This window comes from Trachymyrmex cornetzi, unplaced genomic scaffold (genome assembly GCF_001594075.2).
Source record: "Trachymyrmex cornetzi isolate Tcor2-1 unplaced genomic scaffold, Tcor1.1 scaffold381, whole genome shotgun sequence".
NCBI classification, from domain to species: Eukaryota; Metazoa; Arthropoda; class Insecta; order Hymenoptera; family Formicidae; genus Trachymyrmex; species Trachymyrmex cornetzi.
In genome coordinates this window covers 894,775-919,297 of record NW_017298545.1, presented here as the reverse complement: position 1 = coordinate 919,297, position 24,523 = coordinate 894,775, and the positions used below count along the sequence as shown (strand labels likewise).

Here is a 24,523-nt window from a genome sequence, read left to right as displayed (position 1 = left end):
TAATGGTCTCATTTTCATTTTAAGTTCACATTATAACCGCATTTTATGCATATTGAATTAAAATAAATATTAATAACGATCTAATCACGTCGTCGAACGATATACATTGCACGGTCTATCTCGCGCGGTTACAGCATGTACATTTTAGTCAACCGGTACGCTTCACGAGCAATCTCGTGGATAGGAGAGACCTGTGATTTCTCCGCTCACGTCCGGACAAGGTTAACCGGTCGATGAGCTCAGAAGTCAAGCTGGAAGCGATCGCCCGGCATCCACGTAGCGATTTGCTGTCACGCACGAGGGCTTTCTATTCCTCCGCGGCAATGAAATCGCCACGTGTGGAAATCCGGTTTCCGTCTTTCCGTCATTTATATCCGAGATTCTTTTTCGCATACTTGGACCAGCTCGATAGATTCAACGATATCTGTACTGGGTGCGACCAAGCGAAAGGACAAACTTATGGCTCGGGGGATCGAACAAGAAAGTTATCTCTCGATAAAAGAATATTCCGATAAATACACGTTGTATTCAATCTCGAGATATAAGTACGTAAAATGCGAAGGTATAAATCAGCGGTTTTGCATAGAAAATTCCATGCTGACCACTCAAGTTGTCTACTTCATTCGCCACATCAAAGTTGCAACAGCAATGTGTCTGCCTTTGGCATCCGCCAAGTACCGCGAGAAAATCGCAATAATGTGCGCTGCTAGATTGTAATTAGTATTACGCGCTTCGTTGCCTTGAACAAACAGTTCTTGAGAAACTGTCCGCGCTGTTGAATTTCCTTCTTGCGAGATCAGAAGACTTTCCTCGCCACTCGATCGCAGCTCGGCTTTCAGCGCACTTTTCGCGAAAACATCTAATGAATTTGCACATTCCTCACGTGAAGTGTTGCCGTAACGGCGCGTAGTAACGGTATCGGAATACTTCTTGACACATTTATTGTCCATTAACGCATTTATGCCATTTGTACACGCCCTCGAGTATAATAGATATATACTCTTTTAACGGAATATGCGTACTACGTTGCGAACGATGAATCTTAATTAAACATCAACGGGTTTATATTTATCGACGACAGTGGCGATTTCCGTGACGATAAATAGCGACGGAGGTTTTTTCCCGTGAAAATCAATCGCTATACATAAACAAGCGACCAGCTAATCGAATGATTAATTTATGCGGATCAACAACGCCGGTGTACATTGCTAATGTGAGCGTCTTTACGAGAAAGTTTTCTTTGCGCTTAAGATTTTTAACGCTCTCTCAAACGTTAAAAACGGGAATAGAAGAAAAAAAAGAGAGAGTCGAATCAAACTACAATTAAATTGAATTAAAGCGTATGATAATTCCGAATAAAAAAAAAATCTTATTGTCTGAAAGTCGTAAATATCAATATGAAGGTACAGTGAGTGCAAAAAGTATTCGTACAGAGAAAATTAAAAAATATTTTTTAAAAAGACTTTATTTTTAAAAAGTAAATATCATCCATAGAAATATCCATAGAAATGAGTCATCGAATTGATGTCAAATCAATATAAATACGATGATTTCAACATCAATTTGACATCGATTCGACGTTTAATTGACGATCATTTCTTGTTGGATAATTAACAATTTATTCATAAAGACTAAAATAGACTGTATGTTTCTTAAAAAGATGTATATTAATTATACAAAATATATCATCTGAAAAATAAGCGAAAATTAAAAATTGTTAAATGCTCAAAAGGTATTCATATAGACGAGAAATTTAGCTTCTAAAATCAGGAATGCATGCGAAGCTCGTTTGTTTACGTTAGAATGTATTCATTGTATAAAATTGCTAATTAATATTTATTTTCTATAAATAAGACTTTTTTTATAACAAATTCCTTTGTATGAATACTTTTTGTTCTCACTGTATACAAAAACTGGAATTATCATTGTTATTTATTAATAAGATTCAAATCTCTCTTGTTGCATGAGAATAAAGGATGTATTCAAGCAAATGGCACTATTAATGCGTTAACAATAGCAAAAATGCGTGTAAAACAGGAGATGAGAATATATGAATAGCATTAACGTTAAGTACGACTCACCAAAACGGTCGATGTGTTGTGCGCACAAAAATTATATTTATCGTAGATTGCATCGCAGTAGTGACAAACAAGTGTCATCGTGACGTCAATAAGGCTGACAAGTGCGTATGATTCGTCGACGTTTTTATCTATGCCGATTGTGGCGCTTAGGTACGGCTTTTGCAATGAGGGAGTAACGTCACAGTTCGACGTATTTTAACAATTTCTCGTTTTGCGAAACATGCAATTCGATATCAGTCACCGGTTGATATCAGATCCATATTAGTTTACATTGTCAACAATTCTCGATATCGCGTGTGAAAAAACGACTCACCCACGATATTGCATCAATGTCGGTTTATTTTTTTTTTTTCAAACTTGTATTCATGAAGTACATGACTGTGCCCTATATTGAAATGTTTTAATGATCGATGAATTTTGTTGTTGACGAACTAAATTTTTAAACCTTTTCGACTTTTTTGTTCCATAATATCATTTTCAATTTATTATAATACAATGTTCTTTTTAAATTCTTTGGAGTAGAATCTCCATGGAGTTAAATCTTCAAAATTGAAATTTTATTCTTCAAAATGACAATTCACTCTGAAAGTTTTAGAGAGCATATTTCTTCAGTTTTTTTTAGTACAAATTATTTTACTTATCGAGATATCATTTTAATAACAGAGTTCGAAATATTGGGTTAAGGAAAAAGTCCCTTTACAAGTTGGTAAAAAGACATTTTCCCATCAATATCTTCATTACAAATGATCAAAATTTAAATTTAAAAAAGGGTTTTAAGGCTTAAAATCTCTACTTTTGAATGATTACTATATTTTTTAAATTTATGAGTTTTATCATTTTTACATATAAAAAATTAAGAACTAAAAAAAATGAAAAATTTACTTTTCACTTTGTAGGTCTGTAGCGTGCTCAAAAAAAATTTGAGCACATTTTCGACTATCGTGAAAGTTTAAAGCTTTCCGTACAAAATCGTTTTTTAAAAATGTTCCTACAATTTTTTGTTCTTGAGTTACTCGTAGATTAAGTAAAAAGGAACATTCTGACTTTATCGCTCGTGACTCCATGAAAAATCATCGCAATTAAAAGTACAAATTCTTAAAGCTGAAACGTTGCTCTATCAAGTGATGTAATCGCAAATTTTTTTTTTAAATAAAATATATGGGTTGCTAAAAGTCTTTTTATCAACTTGTAAAAGGATTTTTCCCTAACCCAATAGAATCGGAGCACAATGCAAAAAATAATGCGGAAATAAAATTACGTCCTATAGATTTTTGATAAAATCTCACTATTCTTTGCATCTTACCTGCATGCTCAAGAAAATACAACCTTGAATGTCTGAATATACGTGCATAAGAGATTCTCCCTAGAAACAATTTACAACGACCTTTGTGCAGTTTTACGATTTGTTTTTGCAACTGTGGCTGAGAGCCAGCGATCTCGTATTTTCTAATACGAGTCTTAGTCAGATGCAGCCTCACAGATTGTCCGTCTCTACTGCGTAATTAGAATATCTATAATACAGCAGGAACGACATAGATCGACGTCGTACGCAAATAATTGATTTTTTTAACTGATAAAATCACAAAATCTATTTATATAACGCGAAAAAATAAATCTAAGTAACATCATTTACAGCACTTGATAGTAAAAAATAAAATATCGTGTTATAATAAAACGCTGCTGAAAAGATTTAGATAGCTATTGCGAATAATTAAATTTAGCTAAGACCCGAAGAGAGAGAGAGAGAGAAACAGAAAAACTCCATATCGATATAACACTCATCATCACGTTATCGAGATCTTTGGCCTCGCCGACATAAATTTTCGTCGGCGCGTATCGGTGATATCGTCGTTTATCGTTAAAAGCGCACGCATTTACGTCGTTGCGGGAAAAACATTCGATAAGAAGGCGAACAGCGCCGATTTGCAATTTCATTTTCATTCGCGCTTCCCCTCTCCGGCGCCGCGAAGTCGCTTCTCCTCGCAATTCGCCTACTTGCGTGCGATTCCGTTCGTGCGCCCGCGATTGCGCTCGCATTCGCGCCCGGTAGTGTTTTTCCATGCACGCAATAGCGCGCATATGTGTGGAGACACTTTATTTCGCGCTCGTGAATGTGTTTACCCTCCAAAAATAGACAGTACAGCTGTCGTTCGATGTTTTGTAGCCGGAACTTTTATTGCCCCGCCTCTCCGATGGGGAGAGACAATGATATTCCATTACTATGTAGGATAACATTTTTCTCGAGCAGTTGTTTGAGAGTAGAGAAAAAAGCAGCATATACGATAGCAACGCGTAGATTAATTATGCTAATTATGTGCATACCTATAAAGAATTAAAAGTTCAAAGTGATTGTATTATACAGAAATTATGTACCTTAAAATAATAAACGTACGTCATGTCAACTGAATTAACTATATTTAACATTTTAAACTTTCTTCTTTGAGTCCAAAGTATTAAATTAAATAAAAATAGACAGATGATGCGCGCTATGCATGCGATTCCATTAAATCGCTACTGACATTTTTCGCCATAGCGCAGTAGTTTGTCGATTGGCCTCGACAACGTGTTTTCCTTGCTACCGTGTCGTTATTAATCACGTCACTCGTCTGTATTATTTCTCAATGTTTCGCGCGTGTACCTTTTCCCGGAGAAGTCTGATCTCTCGGAGCTAATCTCTCGGGGGATTGAAAAGCAACGCCGACGCTTTTCGCTGTTTTGTGATGACATTTTGCTAAATCTCGGCCACTTCCTTGCCACCGTGACATCGTCAATTACATCATTCGACTACATCATTTCGTAACGTGTTTCTCGCGTGTCGGAGGTCTTCCTTCTTCCTACTGTTTGTTTGAGATAGATACACAACCATTCTATCTCGAGATGTTCTTACGACAATTTCAGATGCAACAGCATCATGCTACTTAGAAATTTGATTACACGAAAAGAATAATCTTGCTGAGATATCTAAAAATTTAGCTGAATACAAAAATAATTTTGTTTCGATCGTCAAAATAATTACGTAGGAATATCAAGCATAATGAGTAACGTTGTAAAAAGTTTTAACATTCTAGCAACCAGTTCGAATATCCTAATTAATTATTTTGATGATCCAATAAAATTATTTTCTGTTTCTAGTTAAATTTTTAGATACTTCCAGCAAAATCGTTCTTTCCCTATAAAAACACTATTTAATTGTTACATGAAATAAAGTTGTTTAAAGATAGCGAGGAGTAAGTAAATTTTACTCTGCATTACAGCATATTTGAGAAAACCGTTTTGCTTTAATTTTTAAAAGGCAAAGATGAATTTTTACAATTTTACAGCTTTTTTTCTTGAGTTTATTATAATTCATATATTGTTTCATCTTTTATTCTTTATCTCAAAATATGATATTGTTTTAGCGCCACTGTATTATCTATATAGTGGCTTCCCATCCTGTAAAGGTTAATAAGATGCCCAAGTGATATTTCATATTGCTTCCACGAATGATGACGGCAAATATAGCCTTCTTGCGTAAACATATTTCAAGAGACAATAATAACAGGGAAATTGACGTAAGAACAAACACACAGACTATACAAACATCAATCTATGCGAAAGAAATTAAATAATTCAATTATTGAAATTGCTCGGAAATTAACACTCATTTGTCAAACGTTTTTCATACCACTGTCACGTTAGCTATAATTATATGCAGCGTAAAAAAAAGAGGTTAATTAAAGTTTTATAATATTATAGAATTATCCTGTCACGAACTGAACGGCTTGAAAATCGAACATTCGTAGAAAGGCATTTAGAATGTGGTCATTATTATTATGATCACTGTTGTTATGATCATTGTTATTGTACCAATTATGCGAAACGTTCCAATTAACGGAAAATTTCTCGCGTGCAAGAGAAAGAGGCTTAAAATGCCAAACGGTGAAGTCGCGTCGATTACGAGTCTGGAACGGCTTTATGCACACAAAGTCTCGACGCATAAGCACGACACTGTACATTCGCAGCTCAACTTTTATGCACACGCGAAGTCGCGTGCACGGTCGCGTGCTGGCATCACCATTTCGTGTGGCGCGTTGTTAAAATATTCGTCCACCTATCAGCATCCGTCATCTAGGATAGCAGACTCCACATCCGTCCATGCAAAACGTTCATTTTGCCACCTGAAGCGGGTTTCGACCCCGCCGAGAGCGCCTATCTCAACTAGCAATCAGCATTGCATAGAATTAACGTTACAATGTTATCGTATGACGCAACAAACTAGGCTTGTGATGTACGTGCGCGGGATCAGAGGTTGCGGTTTAACTTGCATATACGAATATTGGCAGTATTCGTGACGAATTATTACATTTGTGTGACGAATGTCTTAACATTCTTTATATTTCTTTAAATCCCTTTAAATCCCTTCAGAGCGCAACCGTTAGGGTATATTCACACAACAAATTTGCATAGCCGCATAAACGTATGCATACAGAAAATTATCCAATCGCATTTCTCTTATAAAGTTGCACGTAAAATGTGATTAGATAATTTTCTGCATGTATACGTTTATGCGGCTATGCAAGTTTGTGTGGATATACCTTTACACATGGCTGCAATCTGAGTTTGAAATACGATACATGCTGTGTTAGAAAGTCGTCCATTTCGAAATCGCGCGAATAAAAGCTAAAATAAAATAATATCGTATTATTTACAATGATTTTCGTAATTTAAATTTTGTATTATTTCGTGAATAACCCGCATCTTCTTCGTTCGCTCGTGTTCCATGTGGGCCAAGGATAAGCCGAAACGAGACACTCGTTAAATTTATGTTTTAAAGAAAGTTTACAAGTTCAATTGGCAATGAACGTCATCTCTTTTGTTATGATAATGTAATCGGAGCAAAGCTCAAAGGCATAATCGACGGCGGAAGAACTGCGGAGTATACATTGTCGCAATTGAGCGGTCTTATTACGACAATTACTTTAAGACGTGTATACATTGCGAAGAACCTTGAAATTAAAACGACCAATATTATTTTTTTTGTTCACTTAAATGGAGGAATCTTCAAATATATACGTCGCACGTTAAGGCGTAGGACCGTCTTACAAATTTCACGATTTACATAATTGAAAAATTGATCCAATTGAACGGCTCATGCTTCAACTAGCGAACATATACTATTCAAAACATAGATATAAGTCCGCTTACTAGTGAAATAAATATAATAAATGTATGTTAAACATTTTAATGTAAACATATTTCTCAAAGTTTCTTTTTTTACATTCACGTAAACTACATTATAAGAGATCCCAGCAATGGGTATAATACAAAAGAATACATTTATACGACAATTATTCTTCGTCGGAGGAATTTTTGCGTCTCATTCATAACCAGAATCAGCACTACGCAAAGATTTTATTTTTTTATGTAAAGAGTCTGAATGACAGTGACGAAAGTTGTAGAATAACGTTCATGCAAAGTTCAGCCGATTTACGTCTGATAATATCTTATTCATGCGTGATAACAGGGGGCGTAGGTCGGATCGTAACGCCTCTGCAGTATCTAAATTGCGAGCGTTTCGTCATTCTCTCGGGTCGTCTTGTCTTCTTTGCGTCACTTCGTCGTTTGCCTGAAGATGCTACTGCGATATTTTACGACGCTTTCTGCATAATTCAGTCGGTGCGACGTATAAGCGGGGTTAAAATATCGTCACAGCATCCGTTCGGGAAGACCAAATCGTCGCGTCGCATGAAATTTACGAATGACGTACAAGGTGACAATAATATTCTACATATTTGATTGTACGCGTGACCATTGCGTGGTTTCCTAATTTTGTGACTTATAAATACTTCGTGCAACGACGAGAGACAGAAACTCGAGAGGTACGCGTGCGAAGACGGGAGAGATTATTTTCGCCCTTCGTCGCATAAACGACTGCGCAGATTTATCGGTGGAACTGACGAACGCGTCTCTCTGGAGCCGCTTTGGACAGATGATGCGTCGGGTTGCGTCCGCGTCGCGACGACATTTGTACATTTTATTCGTCGGTGAGCTGACAGACGAGAGGCGACGACGGATTCCGTTCGCAGTCTTTTTTAAGCGAAGCTTGCATCGCTGCACATGTTTGGCAATCTGTGAATTGGTCCTTGTCGCACAAAGTTGCGGGACTTATAAACTGCTTCTTCAAAAACCGATTTATTTGTGTTGGATTTAAAAACTGATTTTACATTTTTTTATATAAAAAAAAATACATTATATTTTAAAAAAAGATCATAATAGATATTTAATATTATTTAAATGTTATATACTATTAATAAAATTAAAATAAAAAATTGGACATTTACATACATTAATATTTTGTATTTAATATTGATATACTTATAGATGTATTCATAAATCCACGTTATTTTTAATTCATATTTTTTCTATACAAGAAAAAATAATAGCATGTTATTTTACTCTTAAAAAGTAAATCGCAATAATCAAGGATCAATCACTGGTGCTTCTTATTTGCATTTTGATCCACGCCTTACGTCGTCTATCGGCTTCGCAGTAAAGAAGCACGTCGGCGCGCGCTTAAATGGCGTGACGAAATTCGCCGTGCCCAATTCCGCCCCGGCGAGACGCGATGGTTGTTTTATACCCTCCGAAGATACGACCGGAGTTTAGACGTCGCGGCGGCATCCGGGCGCCGACGAGTCTGGACTTTTCAAGCGTATAACGGCCCCTGTTCCCTCTCAACTTCCCTTCCTGCCGCCCGGTTAGCTTTTCAGACGTAATCCCGAAGTTGATCTAGACCGCACGCAAGAATCCGTAACTTTGGCACATTCGATGTTACACTAGCGTCGATGTGACGCGTGAAAATTTATTCGATAGTAGAGATGAAAGTGATAATGTGGGTTCCCATTTCAGTTTTTTATATAACTTTATTTTTTATAGTCAGTGATACTTGAAACCATAATTTATCGAGATTTAAGTCTCACGTAAAACACACTTGAAATGAATAAAATAGTTCACAGAATGAGAAAAATTGTTTAAGTGAAAAGAGACCTTATGATGTGACTATCTGAATGTGATAGTAAAGTGAGCCTTCCTGTACTTTTACAGAATCTGATTTCTTCGTATATTTGAACCTCTTATGAAGTCTAAATAGAGATGCTCCTCGCCCTGAAGTGAGCGACAAGGTTCACGAAACGTTGGCATTAGCAGTAGATCATGACACGGTGATAACCCACAAACTCTTTGACATCTCTGACGAAAATACCCGTGAAAGCTTCAAAAAGTATAATAAAGTCTAAATAGCTTGAATTTATAGAAAATTCTAAATATATTCGTATTGAGATATTATCAGATCAGAAGTTCCTTTCCATGAATAAGTTTTCCTAGTAATATTCTTGTATTGATCTTGTCCTTGTAAATGTTTACCGTGAGCACTTCTTCGGAAATATCTCGCTTCGCAAATATCTCGAGGGACTTTTTAAAATCGTTTAAAAATAACTATAAAGATTTTTATCGAAAAAATTATACTGCAATGTTTTTCATTAAAAATCCCGGATCCACACTATTGACTTACTTATTAAAGGACCTAATATAGAAACATTAACAAAATTTATATTTAACTATGTCCCAATAAGAAAGTATAGTTATTTTTAAATGTTCTTACTTATTTCAAGATAGAAGAATAACACCTTGAAAATTACTTTAGGGTACAAACTCGTTACTCTTATCAACTTTAAATTACGTTAATCATGAAAATCATGAAAAAGCTTTGATGTACCTCATTTAATAGATAAACATCAAGTGTCAACAAAAGAAAAAGATCGCACCAGTCATGGCAGTAATTGTTTCACAACTTCAATCCTATCTAAAAACAGATTAAAAACCTTTCATAAAAGATTAAAAATCTTTTGTAAAATTTTATAAATTTTAATTATAAAAATATTAATTTAAATTAGAGCCCATATTACTAGCGTAGCAGTTTATCCTCTACTGAAATATAAATCATAACGAAATTTCCATTCATTCGAATATAGTTCACGAGTAATATTTTAAATAAACAAATTTGTAAATGTTTTTTTCGCGTTAATAAAATATGTTGAAGTAAAATTCTGTTATAACTCGAAATCACCTAAACATTAACGTCTAATTTAGTAACTATAATGTAATAAAATATGTAATTTCTATCGTTACGTTTTCGAACTAATAAAATACTGTCGATAGCAAAGATAAAAAAAACTCGTTATCTGATATTGAGATCGAATCACGTGACCCCGTTCTAGATGGATGGACTTATTTATATTGGATTATCGCTTTTCTATAGACAATCTTATAGAAAACGAGTCACGCTTCGTTTATGCTTGGCAAACTTTAATCTTTTCAGGTCGAATGCGCTTAAATCGCAAGTCATTGTGCATTCTGCCAAAGAGACCCGGATGGCGTTTCTTCCCATCGCTTGGCTAACGTTCGTAGAAACCGGAAGTACCTCCGACCCGCCTCCCTTGCGACTCTCGCACCGTGCGGTGTACTATCGCGCGGCCGTAAAAAGGCGCCTTCTTGATCGGTGCAAGAGCGCCAACCGCGGGGAGATAAGATCGGCCGGTACCCCGCAGCTTGAACACGTTTGTTACCTCCGTAATACCTTGGGACCTTATCGCCCTATGTCACTTCACCTTGATAACGACGCGATAGTGTTCATGGTACTAACAGTGCGTGATAAATATAAATGCGTAGTTGCGCGCAATTTCTTGTCGCAAACTAGAGAGAGACGAACTAGAGTGACGTAAATGATCTAAATTAGAGGTCTAGGAGTTAGAAAAAATACAAGTATGCAAAAAAAAGTTACGCTCTTACAAATAACACAGATACCTTTATAAAAACTTTATGTATTCACAATCCGGATCTTATCCGTTTCTATATCAGTATAGATTAAAACTAGAAAAAGATAGTCGAACCAAGACTAAATTAAACTATAATGATAAAAATGGGCTTTAATCTCTTAGGTTAAACTGCAGAATCAGGTTCATCACGAGTTCGCGTGAAATGTATCAAGGAATCATGCGTATTATAACACACAAGAGGAATCTCTTCCTTTTTCTTTTCATTGGACATTTCGTAAAGTACAATGCATTCACTATCCGAGTTGTGTGTCGTCATGATTATTTTCTAAGAGGAATGCTATTGTGTGTACCGGCACTTTCTAGATGTAATGTCGAGCGCGAATGTTATTTATTATATGTCGGTTGATTCAGGAAAACACGGAGCCACTTCGCGATCAGATACCCGAGACAATCTGAGAAATTTTATTTAACTTTTTTTATTCGCTTATGCGTATTTTTATTAGCCTTTCAACAATGTTTGTCAGGAATTCTTGATGTAGACGGAATAAACACGTTTCAAATGGCAAGAAATTGTTGATGGTGAAGGAATACATAATCAATTGGAAAGGTCTCGCAAAGTTATATATATCTATAATTGACACTTTGTGTCTCTTGCTAAGCTACTTTTAATTGAATCGGTTTTTTTTAATTGCAATATTTATCAAGCGCGTGCATGAATTTATGAACTGGTATAATGAACATCTATCTATTTTTTAATAATATCGCGATTATAGCTGTATAAATACTTCCTCTATCTAAAAAAGGAGATGTTAAATCGATAGTCGAATTCATTGTTAAACAGGCATGGGAGCGGTTAGAGTTGTCAAAAATAGTTAGAAAAGTGAGTTTTATTCTCGAAAAAGTGAGAAAATAACAGTTTTTATAAAAACATGAAAATACTGTCGGGACTATTTTTTAACATAAATATTAGGTCAGTGAAAATACAATAGTGTCATACTTTCTCAAGCGACAGGCACCACTTTGACCCTCTATATTTCAAAAACCAATCATATGCTCAACTTAAAAATTTTATGCGATTATTGTCTCATGACTAATCATTTGGCACAATATTTGTTTCAAAATTAAAGGTCCAGAAAACGGGCGAAGAAACAGCTAATTTTGCGGTGGCTCTTTTTTATCATAATTTTTTTCTACTTTTCTAATCTACGAAAAATTATGAAGATCAGTGATGTTCTGGTACTAAAAATTGGTAATAAAAAATACCGGAAAACATTCTCGGTACTTTTTACAGATTTGTAAAAATAAAAATTCTAATTTTATAAAAATTAGAAGTTTATAACTACCAAATGTAAAAAGTGAAAATGAAGTTACACTTTTGCGCAAAAATTTGAAAAAATTTCATATTTAAAATTTTTTTTATCGCTTATTTATTAAAAATCTAAAATAATTTGGAAGGATTCCGATAGCGTACATTGCTAATTGGCCAATTTGAAATAAAGTATTCTCATTAATAAAATAATGAAAAGTTACTAAGCACCGGCCGATGTGAGTGAATGTGTGCTATCGCACTGTGCGCTAACAGGAACCTTCCAATAATTTGAGGTGAATAATGTTGAAAAGATATGGTCACAAAAAAAACATGAAGTTAATTACTTGATTTTCACTTAAACATTGACAATTATAAACTTAGTGAATTTAAAAAAAATGTTTCTTAATGAAACATCACTAACTTTTTAATAATTTTTCATGGATTAGAAAAAAATAAAAAAATTACGGTAAAAAGTGTTTTTAATTACCATTATCGTAATAGTAAGGATATAAGGGGTGAAAACTTTTCTTTCATAGAAGTCTAACAATCGATGTACGTCAAGTCTAAATTGGTACAGGAACTCTTTTCGTGTACATGTTTGCTACATCCTTTTTTATTTTCTTCTTTAAATTTAGTGTTGATATTAATACTACCGTGCACAAATTCAAAAATATTTTAAAACTTAGAAAGTCTACCTTAAAATACTTATTTGTAAAATTTTATCCGACGAAGTTTCATTCAAGTATAGCGCTTCAAGAAATAACAAAAAATATTAAAATCAATTTTCAATTTTATATAATTCAGGAAAAAAATTTCGCAGATACAAAATTCGAACGCCATTTTGAAGCTCTATTTTTTGTTTTTACATTGCATTTTTTAAAATTTCTCTATAACTTTTTTCACCGAGATATTTAAGTTTTTGTAAAATGCGAGACAATTGTAAGCGTTCTTGAATTTATGAATAGTAACGTACACCTACATAAAAAAGTGAGAAAGAGTGAGAAAGGTGAGTTGCTCCCATGTCTGTAATGTTACCTTTTTTCCGTGATGCGGATTGGTTGTCTAGATCGTATCGCGTGCGTAACTTTGTGTCGTAAGCAAATGTGTCGATTTGCATTTGGTTCTCTCGCTGCGCTTGTCGCTTACTTCGTGAGCAGTTTGAGATTGCGTGTTTCACGGTTATGTGTATCGATGGTTAAGTGTAATATGTATAGTGTAATATATGCATATTTGTATATATATTAAAAGCTCAGTAGCACGCGCGAAGCGTTATGTCTAGTATTTAAAATATAGTATTTAAGAGGAACAGATTGCGTTCGAGTTTTAATTGCTATATCATTGCTTTCCATTAATTCTTTTCAATCCGCTTAGTATTTTCAACTTCGTACAATGCTATTATCTCTAAATAAATCGGTTTACTACTTCACGAACCGATCAACCGTGACTAAATTAATTCGTTTTTAACGAGCAATCTCAATAGAGCACTCTGATGTTTGTTGCAGGATGAGAAGGTCACGATGCTGAGACCCGGATCCTTAGTGGGCCTGCTGGCCCTCGTGGCCGTGCTGAAGATCGCGGACTCGAATCGTTGTCTGACAATGCTGGAAGGTAAATCGCCGGTCATTATCGTCAGCCCGATCATTGCGGCTCAATTACAGCGCATTTGTCAGCTTCGAAGATGCGATATCATTGCCATGCCATCAAAGAATCGGCGCCACGTGGAATAACCCGCTAATTGCCGCGATGGATTAGGCGCGGTTTAAACATTAATTGAATCGCTCTCACGATTCATCCGTGCACGATCATTCAGTCGATGAGTAATTAGTTATATCGAGTCTCGCGGCATATAATTACGAGCTGAATGCATTCTGTATGCGTTAATGCCGCGTAGTTTACTCGCTTATTATCGAACTCTTAAACATAGTCATCTCGCGATTGGCAACGGCCGGAAACGTTCTTGCCCTGGCTGCATGTTTTTCTCAGATGTTTACATTGTATGGTATAGACGATAAAGTGACCTTGTGTTTCTACATATGCATTTCTACGAATGCATTTCTACATACACAACGATCTTTATCTCAGACGTTTCTCAATCATCATACATATAATCTCGTAATTTTATTGCACCCAATCGGATTGTACAAAATTCCTTTTTTTTTTATTATTGATTCTTCATGATTATTTTAATCAAAAGATTTTTATCAAAAGATTTTAATTTGAAATATATTTTTTATAGAGGTCAATCCAAAGAGAGTGATCCAATATGAAGGTCATTTTTTAAATATTCCGTTCGAAGTGTCGAGAAGAGTGACACAGAGATTAGCGTCAGAAATCATGAAGATTTTTCTGACTGAAGTATTGGGCTATACTGGAGTCGCCATCGTCGAGAAGGATGACAACTTCAACGCGTCTGAAGTTTTTGAGAGACTATCTGAAAAGCCAACATACACCGAGTTAAAAATGTAAGACAAATATAGATAATTGTAGACATCGTGTAATAATAAAGTTGAAACTGCAGGGCTCTTTGACTATCAAAATATAAAAACAAATAAAGAGTGTTATTTAAATGAGAGTTATTTGTTTTTATATTTTGACATTCTCGAAAGTTCGTCACTTGTTTTATTACTCCTTGAATATCTTACAGCCTTTCTTTTTCAATTCGTGAAATGTAATAAAATTTGTAAATTTTTAAACATTCGCTTTTCAATGAGTTCTTAAATAGATATACTGATCTTTTATATTTGCATAAAACGAGTGGAATACACAACTTCAATATAAACACACACACACGCGCGCTTATATTTTATATTATGTCATATTATGTCAATAACTAAAATAATGTTTGAGTGAATTATACAAAAAGAACGATTTTGCTAAAATACCTAAAAGTTTAACCAGACACAGATTTGAGAATTTTTTTTCAAGACTGGTTTCACTTTCACTTTTTAGAGTAAGAGTCCACTCCAAATAATTTAGACAATAAAATCAGCAACTTCTAGTTCGTTCATTTTCAATTAGAAATTTTTCTCAGTGTAGCTAAATTTTTAGATATTTCAAAATCGTCCTTTTCATGTAATTGAGAACACTTACTATCACAATGTTCTTTTTTGCTGACTGATTATATTGCATCTTTACAGCAATGCTTTCTCCAGCAAATACTCAAATTGTATTTACCGACAGTAATTAAATTTCTCTGCACTGCTTCTCAATCATTTAAAAGTATTTATTTTCATGCAAATTTCAAACAAACTGTATTCTTCTTGAAACATGAGATATTGCGAACGTTGCAAATTTCAAGATGTAGTATCAAATTTTTTTAGCTGTGTACTAATACTTCAATTTAAGGCATTTTGAGACGTATCGACTATTGATTAACAACATTTTTCTGACGATTTAAATACAACAGTTACAAAATGAAATATAGTCAATTAATATTTGGCAATTAAAAAAAAATGAAAAAATATCAAGCTTTTAAATTTAATGTTTCCTTTTTGATATAATGGTGATCATGATTTATATAAATTATTAACAATTCCATCACATATTTAATATTTCCTCTATCTTTTGAGAATATTTCCTCTATTTTTTGAGAATATATTTAAGAGTTTGAACTTGTGTGTGTGTGTGTGTGTGTGTGTGTGTGTGTGTGTGTGTGTGTGTGTGTGTGTGTAATTAACAAACTTACATCACTTTCAAACCTTCTGCCGGAGGGACGTACATGCGTTTAAAGCGAGCAATTAACATTCCTGTCTCAATTACAGATTTCCAGAAATAATGGTGAACATGGAAGTGTGGATTCCGCCGCAGCAGGACACGTCGCCGCTGCTGAGTAAATACGACGTGAAGGAATGCGGCTCGATAGCGCCACCAGGTCACTTTGGCTGGTTTGTTCCGGAAGCATTAGCCAGACCTGATGATAATTGGCTAATCTTTTCCAAATTAGAGACTGCCAGCAGGTTCGCCGTCGACGAGGCATACCTACCTATCGTTAAGAAATTTATGATAAACACACAAATGGGGGAATATTACTGCCATGAAGCTTTTTGCCAACATGGGATGTACATCCCGGAACAATGTCACGGCCAAGGCCAGCAAAGGCCGCCGAACTGCGCGCTGCTACTAGCAGAATACTCTGATGTAACTCGTTTCATAAAAGAACATATCGATCAGATGAAACTCTATGTTAAGGTGGCGTGGGTAGGACCGAATCTCAAACATCTAATCAAATATTTAACCAAGGAGTACATGCTCGCGCAGAACTCATCGGCTTCCATCGAAAACAGGTATTGATCTGAAAAGTATCTAATTTTTTTTTATTGTCGATCGATACCGTAAGTACTAAGACCCTAATATCAGTGTCTGGCCATGAGTAATTTGGCCAGACTCTCATATAAGATCTCTAATAAGTACTATACAAAAAAAAATGTAAAGTTTTATAACAAAGTTTTCTCTTTAGATCACTGGTGATTCTGCACTATACGCCCAGCAGCGTGATCCCGAACGAAAGGGAATTTACAACGATCGACTTTCCACGTTGCGGAATGAAAAACGATTCGATCGGCTGCATGTATGAGTCCAACAGACTGACAAAATTAGTGTGGAGTAGATTGGAAGCAATCGCGAAGATCGCTTTTCAGGCGATAAATCGCGCTAAATTTAGTCGAGAGATGTATGAAATTTTGATCACACGTCGTTTACAAGCACCAATGAACGTCTCGGATGAACAAATTGCCTGTGATTGGTTAAAGGATAATCTGAACTATGTCCTAACAGAATGGAAGCCCAGCAACGACGACAAAAATACCCTCTTCGTAGGTGGTATATTTCCCATGAGCGGCAACTCCTACATGGCCAAATCGATCGTGATCGCCGCTAAAATGGCGAAAGAAGTCATCAACATTAACAACACCCTGCTGAGAGATTACAACTTGACTTTATTAGCCAGTGATGGTCAATGTAAGTCGGATATGGTGATGAAATCCTTCATCGATTATATCATACATAATTACTACCAAAAGCTGGTTGGCGTATTGGGGCCTGCTTGTTCGGAAACTGTGGAGCCCTTAGTCGGTGTGTCGAAACACTATAGAACAGTGATAATCAGTTACAGCGCAGAAGGATCTAGTTTCGACGATCGCACCAAATATCCGTATTTCTTCAGGACCATTGGTGAGAACAAACAATATAAACATGTCTACGTGCAACTCTTGCAGAGATTAGGTTGGCATCGAGTGGCTTCATTGACAGAAGATGGACAGAAATATACCGAGTACATATCATATATGCAGGATATGCTCAGAGACAACAGCATCGATTTTGTGGCGAACGTCAAGTTTCCAAGAGAGCGAGAAGCTGACGTCATGACAAAAGTAGGTTTAATCTTGATTTATGGGAATTAAATATTTGTTTTTCCATTATCAAAAATGATAATGGAAGCAATAGAATACTATTAAAAATTACTAATGCAAATTGCATATACATTATTTAAGCGACCAGAACTTGATACTTTAATATTTTTTGATAATATTTTTATGCAAAAACTAGTAAATATCTTAACTATAATAAATAAACTATAGAAATCAAAGCCTTAAAGGGTAAAGCTGGATGTTAATGCTTGTATGATTTTTATGTGAATTTATATACTACGTGTGTAGTCCCCAGAAACGCGCGCCGAAATGATTTTTCGGTCTTGAAACGCCAATTCTATTAAATTACCGCAATAATATCACGAGTTAAATTGATAGGCAATTTAACAAATTTTTGATGCTTATTCGCATCTTCGAAACAATCTTAATAATGTTGAATAACATATTAAAATCTGTAAAATAATTAATTCTTATTGCGAAAAATATTATCTCGGCCGGGAGTCGGATCTCCATGCGAGCGTCCTAAGCCTTTAGACTATTTTTTGCAATAAGAATTAATTATTTTACATATTTTAATATGGGAGTTCTCGATGAGTTCTATCGAAAAGTATCAGGTGACAAAGCGATTGGGCCAACGATATTCAAGATACGCGAAATTAAAGAAGTGATCAAAAATGGTTTTTTTTGTTTTTTAATTTTCTTGTTTGTCAAAATTGTTTTTTATGTGTCAGGAACTCTAGGTATTCACTAAATGAAGCTATTGAGCCGCTCAGAACTATTCGATCTCGAATTTCGCTGAGAAGTTAGCACCCCATTTTTTAAAAATTATTAAAAAATTGTTATTAACTGAATCTCGCATTAAAAAATATAGAGAACTCTTAGTCTCGTTAAAAGGAAGCAGGAACTCTAATCAGAACTATTGTATCTAAAAATTGATTTTTCAAAAATTTTTAATTTTTTGGGGATTTTTCAAAATTTTTTTTTATGCATCAGGAACTCTATAGGTATTCACTAAATAAAGCTATTGAGTCGCTCGGAACTATTCGATCTCGAATTTCGATAAGAAGTTAGCACCCCATTTTTTAAAAATTATTTAAAAATAGTTATTAAGCGGAACTCTTGTTATAAATTATAGAGAACTCTTCGTCTGGACAAAAGGAAACGGGAACTCTAATCAGAACTATGGAATTTCAATATTGGGATGCTAACTTAACATACGCAAAATCATTTCGGCGCGCGTTGTTGGTGACTACACACGTAGTATATAAATTCACATAAGAATCATACAAGTATTAAGATCCAACTGGACCGTTTAAGGCTTTGATTTCTATAGTTTGTGTTATCACATATACGGTCCTATAATATATTATATTGTATAATAAATAATTTTACAATATTAATTTTCAGTATTTGCAAGGTTTGAAAGAAAAACGAGCAAGAATTATTATTGCAGACGTATACAGTGAAGTAGCTCGTCAAGTCATGTGCGAAGCATATAAACTAGAGATGACAGCTGTCCAGGTGTGTAATAATTATATAAATATTATATTTCGCCCTCATTTTTTCGAATAAATCATAAAAGCATCAAATTAAAGATAAATTCATAATTTTTAATTGATTCTTGTTTTAAAGGGCTACGTCTGGTTCCTTCCGCTTTGGCTTCGACCACAATGGTACGATACCGATTATTACAACGAGAAAGGCGAACAGGTACCTTGCACAACGAATGAAATGATGAAGGCCATAAACGGACATCTCGGTCTGTCGCACGCATACTTCGCTCGAGATGACGATATAATGCAGGAGGGAATCACTGTGCGTGAGTGGCGTGAACGTTACGAGAACATCTGCCGAATGCAGAATCAGCAACCCTCTAACTACGCCGGTTACGCCTACGACGCCATGTGGACCTACGCTTATGCTATAGATCGACTTATCCGTGAGAACCAGAGTTATGTCTTCGATCTTCACAGCGACCATACGGTCAATCGCCTCACGCATATTATCAGCGAGACCGATTTTTATGGGGTTAGTGGAACAAATATTTATCGATTATATAATTAATATTCAAAAGGCTGGTGACAATACGGCACTGTAATTTTTTGTGCAAAGTTTCTATACAATTATACTTAAATTAAAAAAACATACTTCCGGATATTTTGGCTATATATATTTCGTGCCATTGTCAGCAAAATATCCATAAATTCCCGGATTAAGATCAAGTCCTTATTCCGATTCCGATTTCCAATTTGTCACTGTAATTGAAAATTCAGATGTAATTTATTAATCTATTATACATATAACATTGTAAAAAAAAATATGTAGGGCAGCCTATTATAATCGATAATTTTCCTACTTTCACTAAAAGATAAAAAGATTCAATATGATGAAAAATTCTTTTGAGATATCTTGCAACCGCGGTATATCTATACAAACAATAGGTTGCAATAATTGTGTTTGTATTTTTCAGGTATCCGGAAGAATAAAATTTTTAGGCGGACCATCGAGATACTCTGTTATCAATATTATTCAGTTTGTCGATAATGAAACGAACATTGTTGGTAACTTTTATCCAAATATCTCCGAAGCCAAGCACGAAGTAATGGGCGGCACTTTGGAGTTGAATATTTCAGCTTTCGTTTGGTTATCGGAGACAATGCCTGATGATGGTTCCGAGCCTCCATCAAGATGTGTTCTAGGAGGATTAGCGGAACTGCTAGATGTTTCTTGCGAAGTAGCGATTGTGGTCGCTAATATTATCGGTTTTGGCCTTCTTGGAACAGTTTTGATTATCAGCTTCATCATCATTAAACGAAAGTACGTTTATTATAATCTTGCTATTACTTTATAATAAATGTAGAAGCTATTGCTTCTACATTTATTATATCGTAATATACGTATGCAGAAAGCAAATTTTATATCAAGGCATTACTTCCAAAAATTTTATTTAACAATACCTCCTTTTTTGTTACTTGTTTAGCTATGACAAAAAAATGCAGATTCATGAAAAATACATGAAGTCTCTGGGTATCCTATCGCAGATAGATACTTCTAGTTTGGATGTATGGGAAATTCCGCGAGATAGAGTAGTGATTAATCGAAAAATCGGAGAGGGAGCCTTCGGTACCGTTTATGGTGGTGAAGCTTTCTTTTCTCAGAAAGGCTGGCTCGCTGTAGCCGTGAAGACTTTGAAAGTCGGTAGCTCGACTGATGAAAAACTAGATTTCCTTAGTGAAGTCGAGGTCATGAAGAAATTCGAGCATTCGAATATCATTAAGTTATTGGGTGTATGCATCAAGTCTGAACCTGTGTTGACCGTAATGGAATTTATGCTTTACGGCGATTTAAAAACCTATTTGTTGGCCAGAAGACATTTGGTCAACGATGGAAGCTACGAGGATTCCGACGAGATATCGAATAAAAAATTAACCGCCATGGCATTAGATGTCGCCAGAGCGCTCAGTTATTTGGCGCAATTAAAATACGTCCACAGGTGAGTCAAACAATTTCAATTGCTGTCTATGACTAGCGATGACACAATTTTATTCTCTTATATATTCTTCCTTTTCGTTAGGGATGTTGCATCGCGCAATTGTCTAGTAAACGCCCAACGGGTAGTAAAACTTGGTGACTTTGGCATGACGAGGCCAATGTACGAAAACGACTATTATAAATTCAATCGGAAAGGTGAGAGAAGATACAATTAACGATGTTTTTGTCTTCACAACATTATGATTTTACGGGTAAAATTTGTTTCGTTCAGGTATGTTACCAGTAAGATGGATGTCACCAGAATCACTAGCACTGGGTATTTTTACGCCAGCGTCTGACGTCTGGTCTTACGGCGTACTACTCTACGAAATTGTTACATTCGGTAGCTTTCCTTTTCAAGGGATGAGTAATAATGAGGTACTCACGCATGTAAAGGCTGGCAATTGCCTCACTGCGCCGAAAAAAATAAAACTACAGCTGTAAGTAGTCATCCTGATGATACTAGTTGTACCTTATTTATCATCTGATTTATATTTGATAATTCTGTTTGCAGCGAAAATTTAATGTATTCCTGCTGGAACGTAGATCACTCGAAAAGGCCATCGGCACCGGAGATCGTTGATTTCTTGGCGTTGAATCCTCGTATCATTGCACCTTGTCTGGACGTGCCCCTGTCGAGCGTGCAATTAGAGCACACTGCGCAACTCGACATACAACTATCAGAGAATAATCGGAAATTTTCCCTTTTGTGGTCGCAACGTCAATCTTCGCAAACACAAGGACTAAAGATTCCAAATTCACCAACTCCGCTTCTGCTTGACTTGAATGGGCAGGACGATGATCAAACTTTGGATTCCCTGATTAGTCAATCTTGCGAGCAGGACAGTTCTAGTCCTTTACTGGATTCCACAAGAGCCTCTGTCTTGAAGCAAACGTGGCTTCATGGAGATTCTGACGTAAAAAACAAAGAGCCTCACAAGTACGTTAATCTTCAACCGAGTATGTTGAAGATATCCTGTGAACCTGGCAGAAATGGTAGCGCCGGGAATATTCAAATGGAAGAAAGAACGTCCATGCTGCTAGAGAAGAAAAACACCGATGATGTGTCAATGCTCTGACGCAAGTAGACGATTTCATGAAGAAATTGGAAACTAGTCAGATGCCTAAAGGTACATTCGATTAAAGATAAATGACTGTATAAGATCAAGGTCAAAATCCACAAAGACGGTGATCATTCCGGAATGAAGCAAGAAAGTTAATACATGAACGAATTTCAAGGTATTCGCCTTCGTCGAATGTAATCACAAGGTCATACTAAAGGATTCTTTGAATCGAGAGAGAATAAACTCTCTCTGATGTGGCATTTTAATTAATTAACCAGATATTCCCTTGAATTTTTGAACAATGGAGAGAAAATATGTTAATTTAATTAATTACGATAATTCAACAATGAACATTTTCTCTCTTCTTAGAGAATTCCTATTGCGGGTAGAATTCCTATTTGAGTAGAGCGTCCTGAAATATAGCGAAATTCGGTCTCGAATGAATGAAAAAACTCAATGATGAAGCCTAAGTACCCGCAAAAAAATGGTAGAATGTAAATTATTTAAACAATAAGATCTTGCCGATAACACGCATCTTTTTATGAATACGTCATATGCGCAAATGTGAGCCAAAATTAAAACATAAATATCTTAAGCAGCTTAAAACAAGAAGAGATTCAAGTAAAAATATAAAATTGAAAAACAGCATATATAAAATAAAGAAAAACAAGAGTATCGATCTAAATAACTTAAGATTGATATAGAAAGCATGTATATTACTCGAGACAACTAGCTATCGATGGCGAAATTAAACTACTTTTGAGACTGACTTCCATTGCGAAATTAAGTCGCATCATCTGACCGTCGCAGACACACGGATGACCGACATTATTCGTCATCGCAGGCAAGCAACCAAAGGGTACAAAAGAGAAGAGCTGCTTCTCGTAAATGCGGATTTCGCGACGAAAGCGGAAGAGACGATCGACGTCGGTGCATCCTTCATCCAGCAGTCCTGTCGTCTTCTGCTCAATGCATCTTTAAGACTGACTCTCGAGATGGAAGGGACGCATCGTATATATCGTTCTTTATCCTTTTTCCTCTATTTTTGATTCGAGTCACGTTTCGAGGGAAAGCTAGCGCATTTGAATAGATCCGGTGTTTTGCGAGTGGCGACGTGTTCGTGTGACCATGACATTTTTTTAAATCAGTATACATATAAAAAATTCGGTAATTTTCCTCCCTTTTTTAACCCTTTCACTGTCCAGACGTTTTTTTTAATTATTTCAGTAATTTCAATTAAAGTTAGACATCTTAAAAGAATTTTTTTTTAATTTTTAGTGAAGACATTATTTTTATATAAAATCGATATATTTAAATTATACTTATATTGTTAAATTTATTTTTTAATTTTAATCTTAACATTGCAAATTACTGGTTAAAAAATAAAAGGAATTATTATAATGACTAGAAAAAAAATATCCTAAAAAAATATATGGGACATTGAAAGGGTTAATATTTCCTCGCGAATGCGACTACGCGTTTGTCGATCATGCGTCGCCATCGTATTCACACTCACATCACAATTTAATTAATATCGTAAGACTAATCACCGACTGGCTGCATACTCGATCAGATATTTATTCTGATTATTTATTGATACACGAGTGGATTTCTTGCGAAAGATTTTTTTTTATACGAATATATTTCTCGTTAAGGGTCCACTTAATAGCATTCTTGTATAATGTATAAAGTAGTGTTGCCAGATGACAGATAGCACATCCTATTTTGTGTAAATAAACTCGCGTAAATATATTTGACCCTTTCCGGTGTCATTTGATAGTTCCTTCAGAACCGTTTCTTTTCATGTTCCTACATTTTTGATGTAGATAAATGCCAAAAGATGTACATATAAAAAAAAATATATATATATTTCTTATTTTCAAAGTGATAATTGAAAAGAATTTGGCAAAAATTCTACGTTAATATCGCTTTTTAAATAAGTGATTTATATGTAAAGCAAAGTGTGCCATTTATTAGGCAACAAGTTGCGCAGAAAATTGTGTGCAAGTAGTTATTATACTTGAGTAGAATTATAAAAAGCTGGAAAGGGTTAAAACTTTCAGCATCCGCTGTTCTATTTAATGACTGATAGCTGTACAAAAATTATAAATTACAACTAAGAGCGGTTCACTGGAAACGCATAGAGCATCAAAGACTCCGATAAAAAAGTATTTTTAATTCTCAATTCCAGTTCGTAATTGTTCGAGCATACTGGCCGCGTTGCAAAAACGTGTTTTTAATTATACTACTATATTGTACACAGTATAATCACACGTTCTTCGCGCGCATTATAAAGCAGTACATATGATATTCATTTCAATATCACTATCCAACAATTTTACGAAGACTTATTTCATTA

The 24,523-nt window shown here is 35.2% G+C and overlaps 1 protein-coding gene across 2 annotated transcripts in view; it reads left to right on the top strand.

Annotated features, from left to right (window-relative positions):
* LOC108763760 (uncharacterized) overlaps positions 1-23,406 on the top strand; it is a 39,359-nt gene extending 15,953 nt beyond the window's left edge. The window contains exons 2-12 of one of the 2 annotated variants that reach the window (XM_018511620.1): positions 13,706-13,811; positions 14,440-14,665; positions 15,965-16,486; positions 16,660-17,572; positions 18,977-19,090; positions 19,202-19,597; positions 20,040-20,386; positions 20,550-21,062; positions 21,144-21,256; positions 21,333-21,540; positions 21,615-22,179. In XM_018511620.1, the coding sequence (XP_018367122.1) occupies positions 13,721-13,811; positions 14,440-14,665; positions 15,965-16,486; positions 16,660-17,572; positions 18,977-19,090; positions 19,202-19,597; positions 20,040-20,386; positions 20,550-21,062; positions 21,144-21,256; positions 21,333-21,540; positions 21,615-22,179 (4,008 nt within the window). In that variant the 5' untranslated portion in view covers positions 13,706-13,720. Of the gene's footprint in view, positions 1-13,705; positions 13,812-14,439; positions 14,666-15,964; positions 16,487-16,659; positions 17,573-18,976; positions 19,091-19,201; positions 19,598-20,039; positions 20,387-20,549; positions 21,063-21,143; positions 21,257-21,332; positions 21,541-21,614 lie in introns of those variants that run through there. The other variant, XM_018511621.1, reaches the window with a different exon arrangement.
* The last annotated feature ends 1,117 nt before the right edge of the window (positions 23,407-24,523 follow it).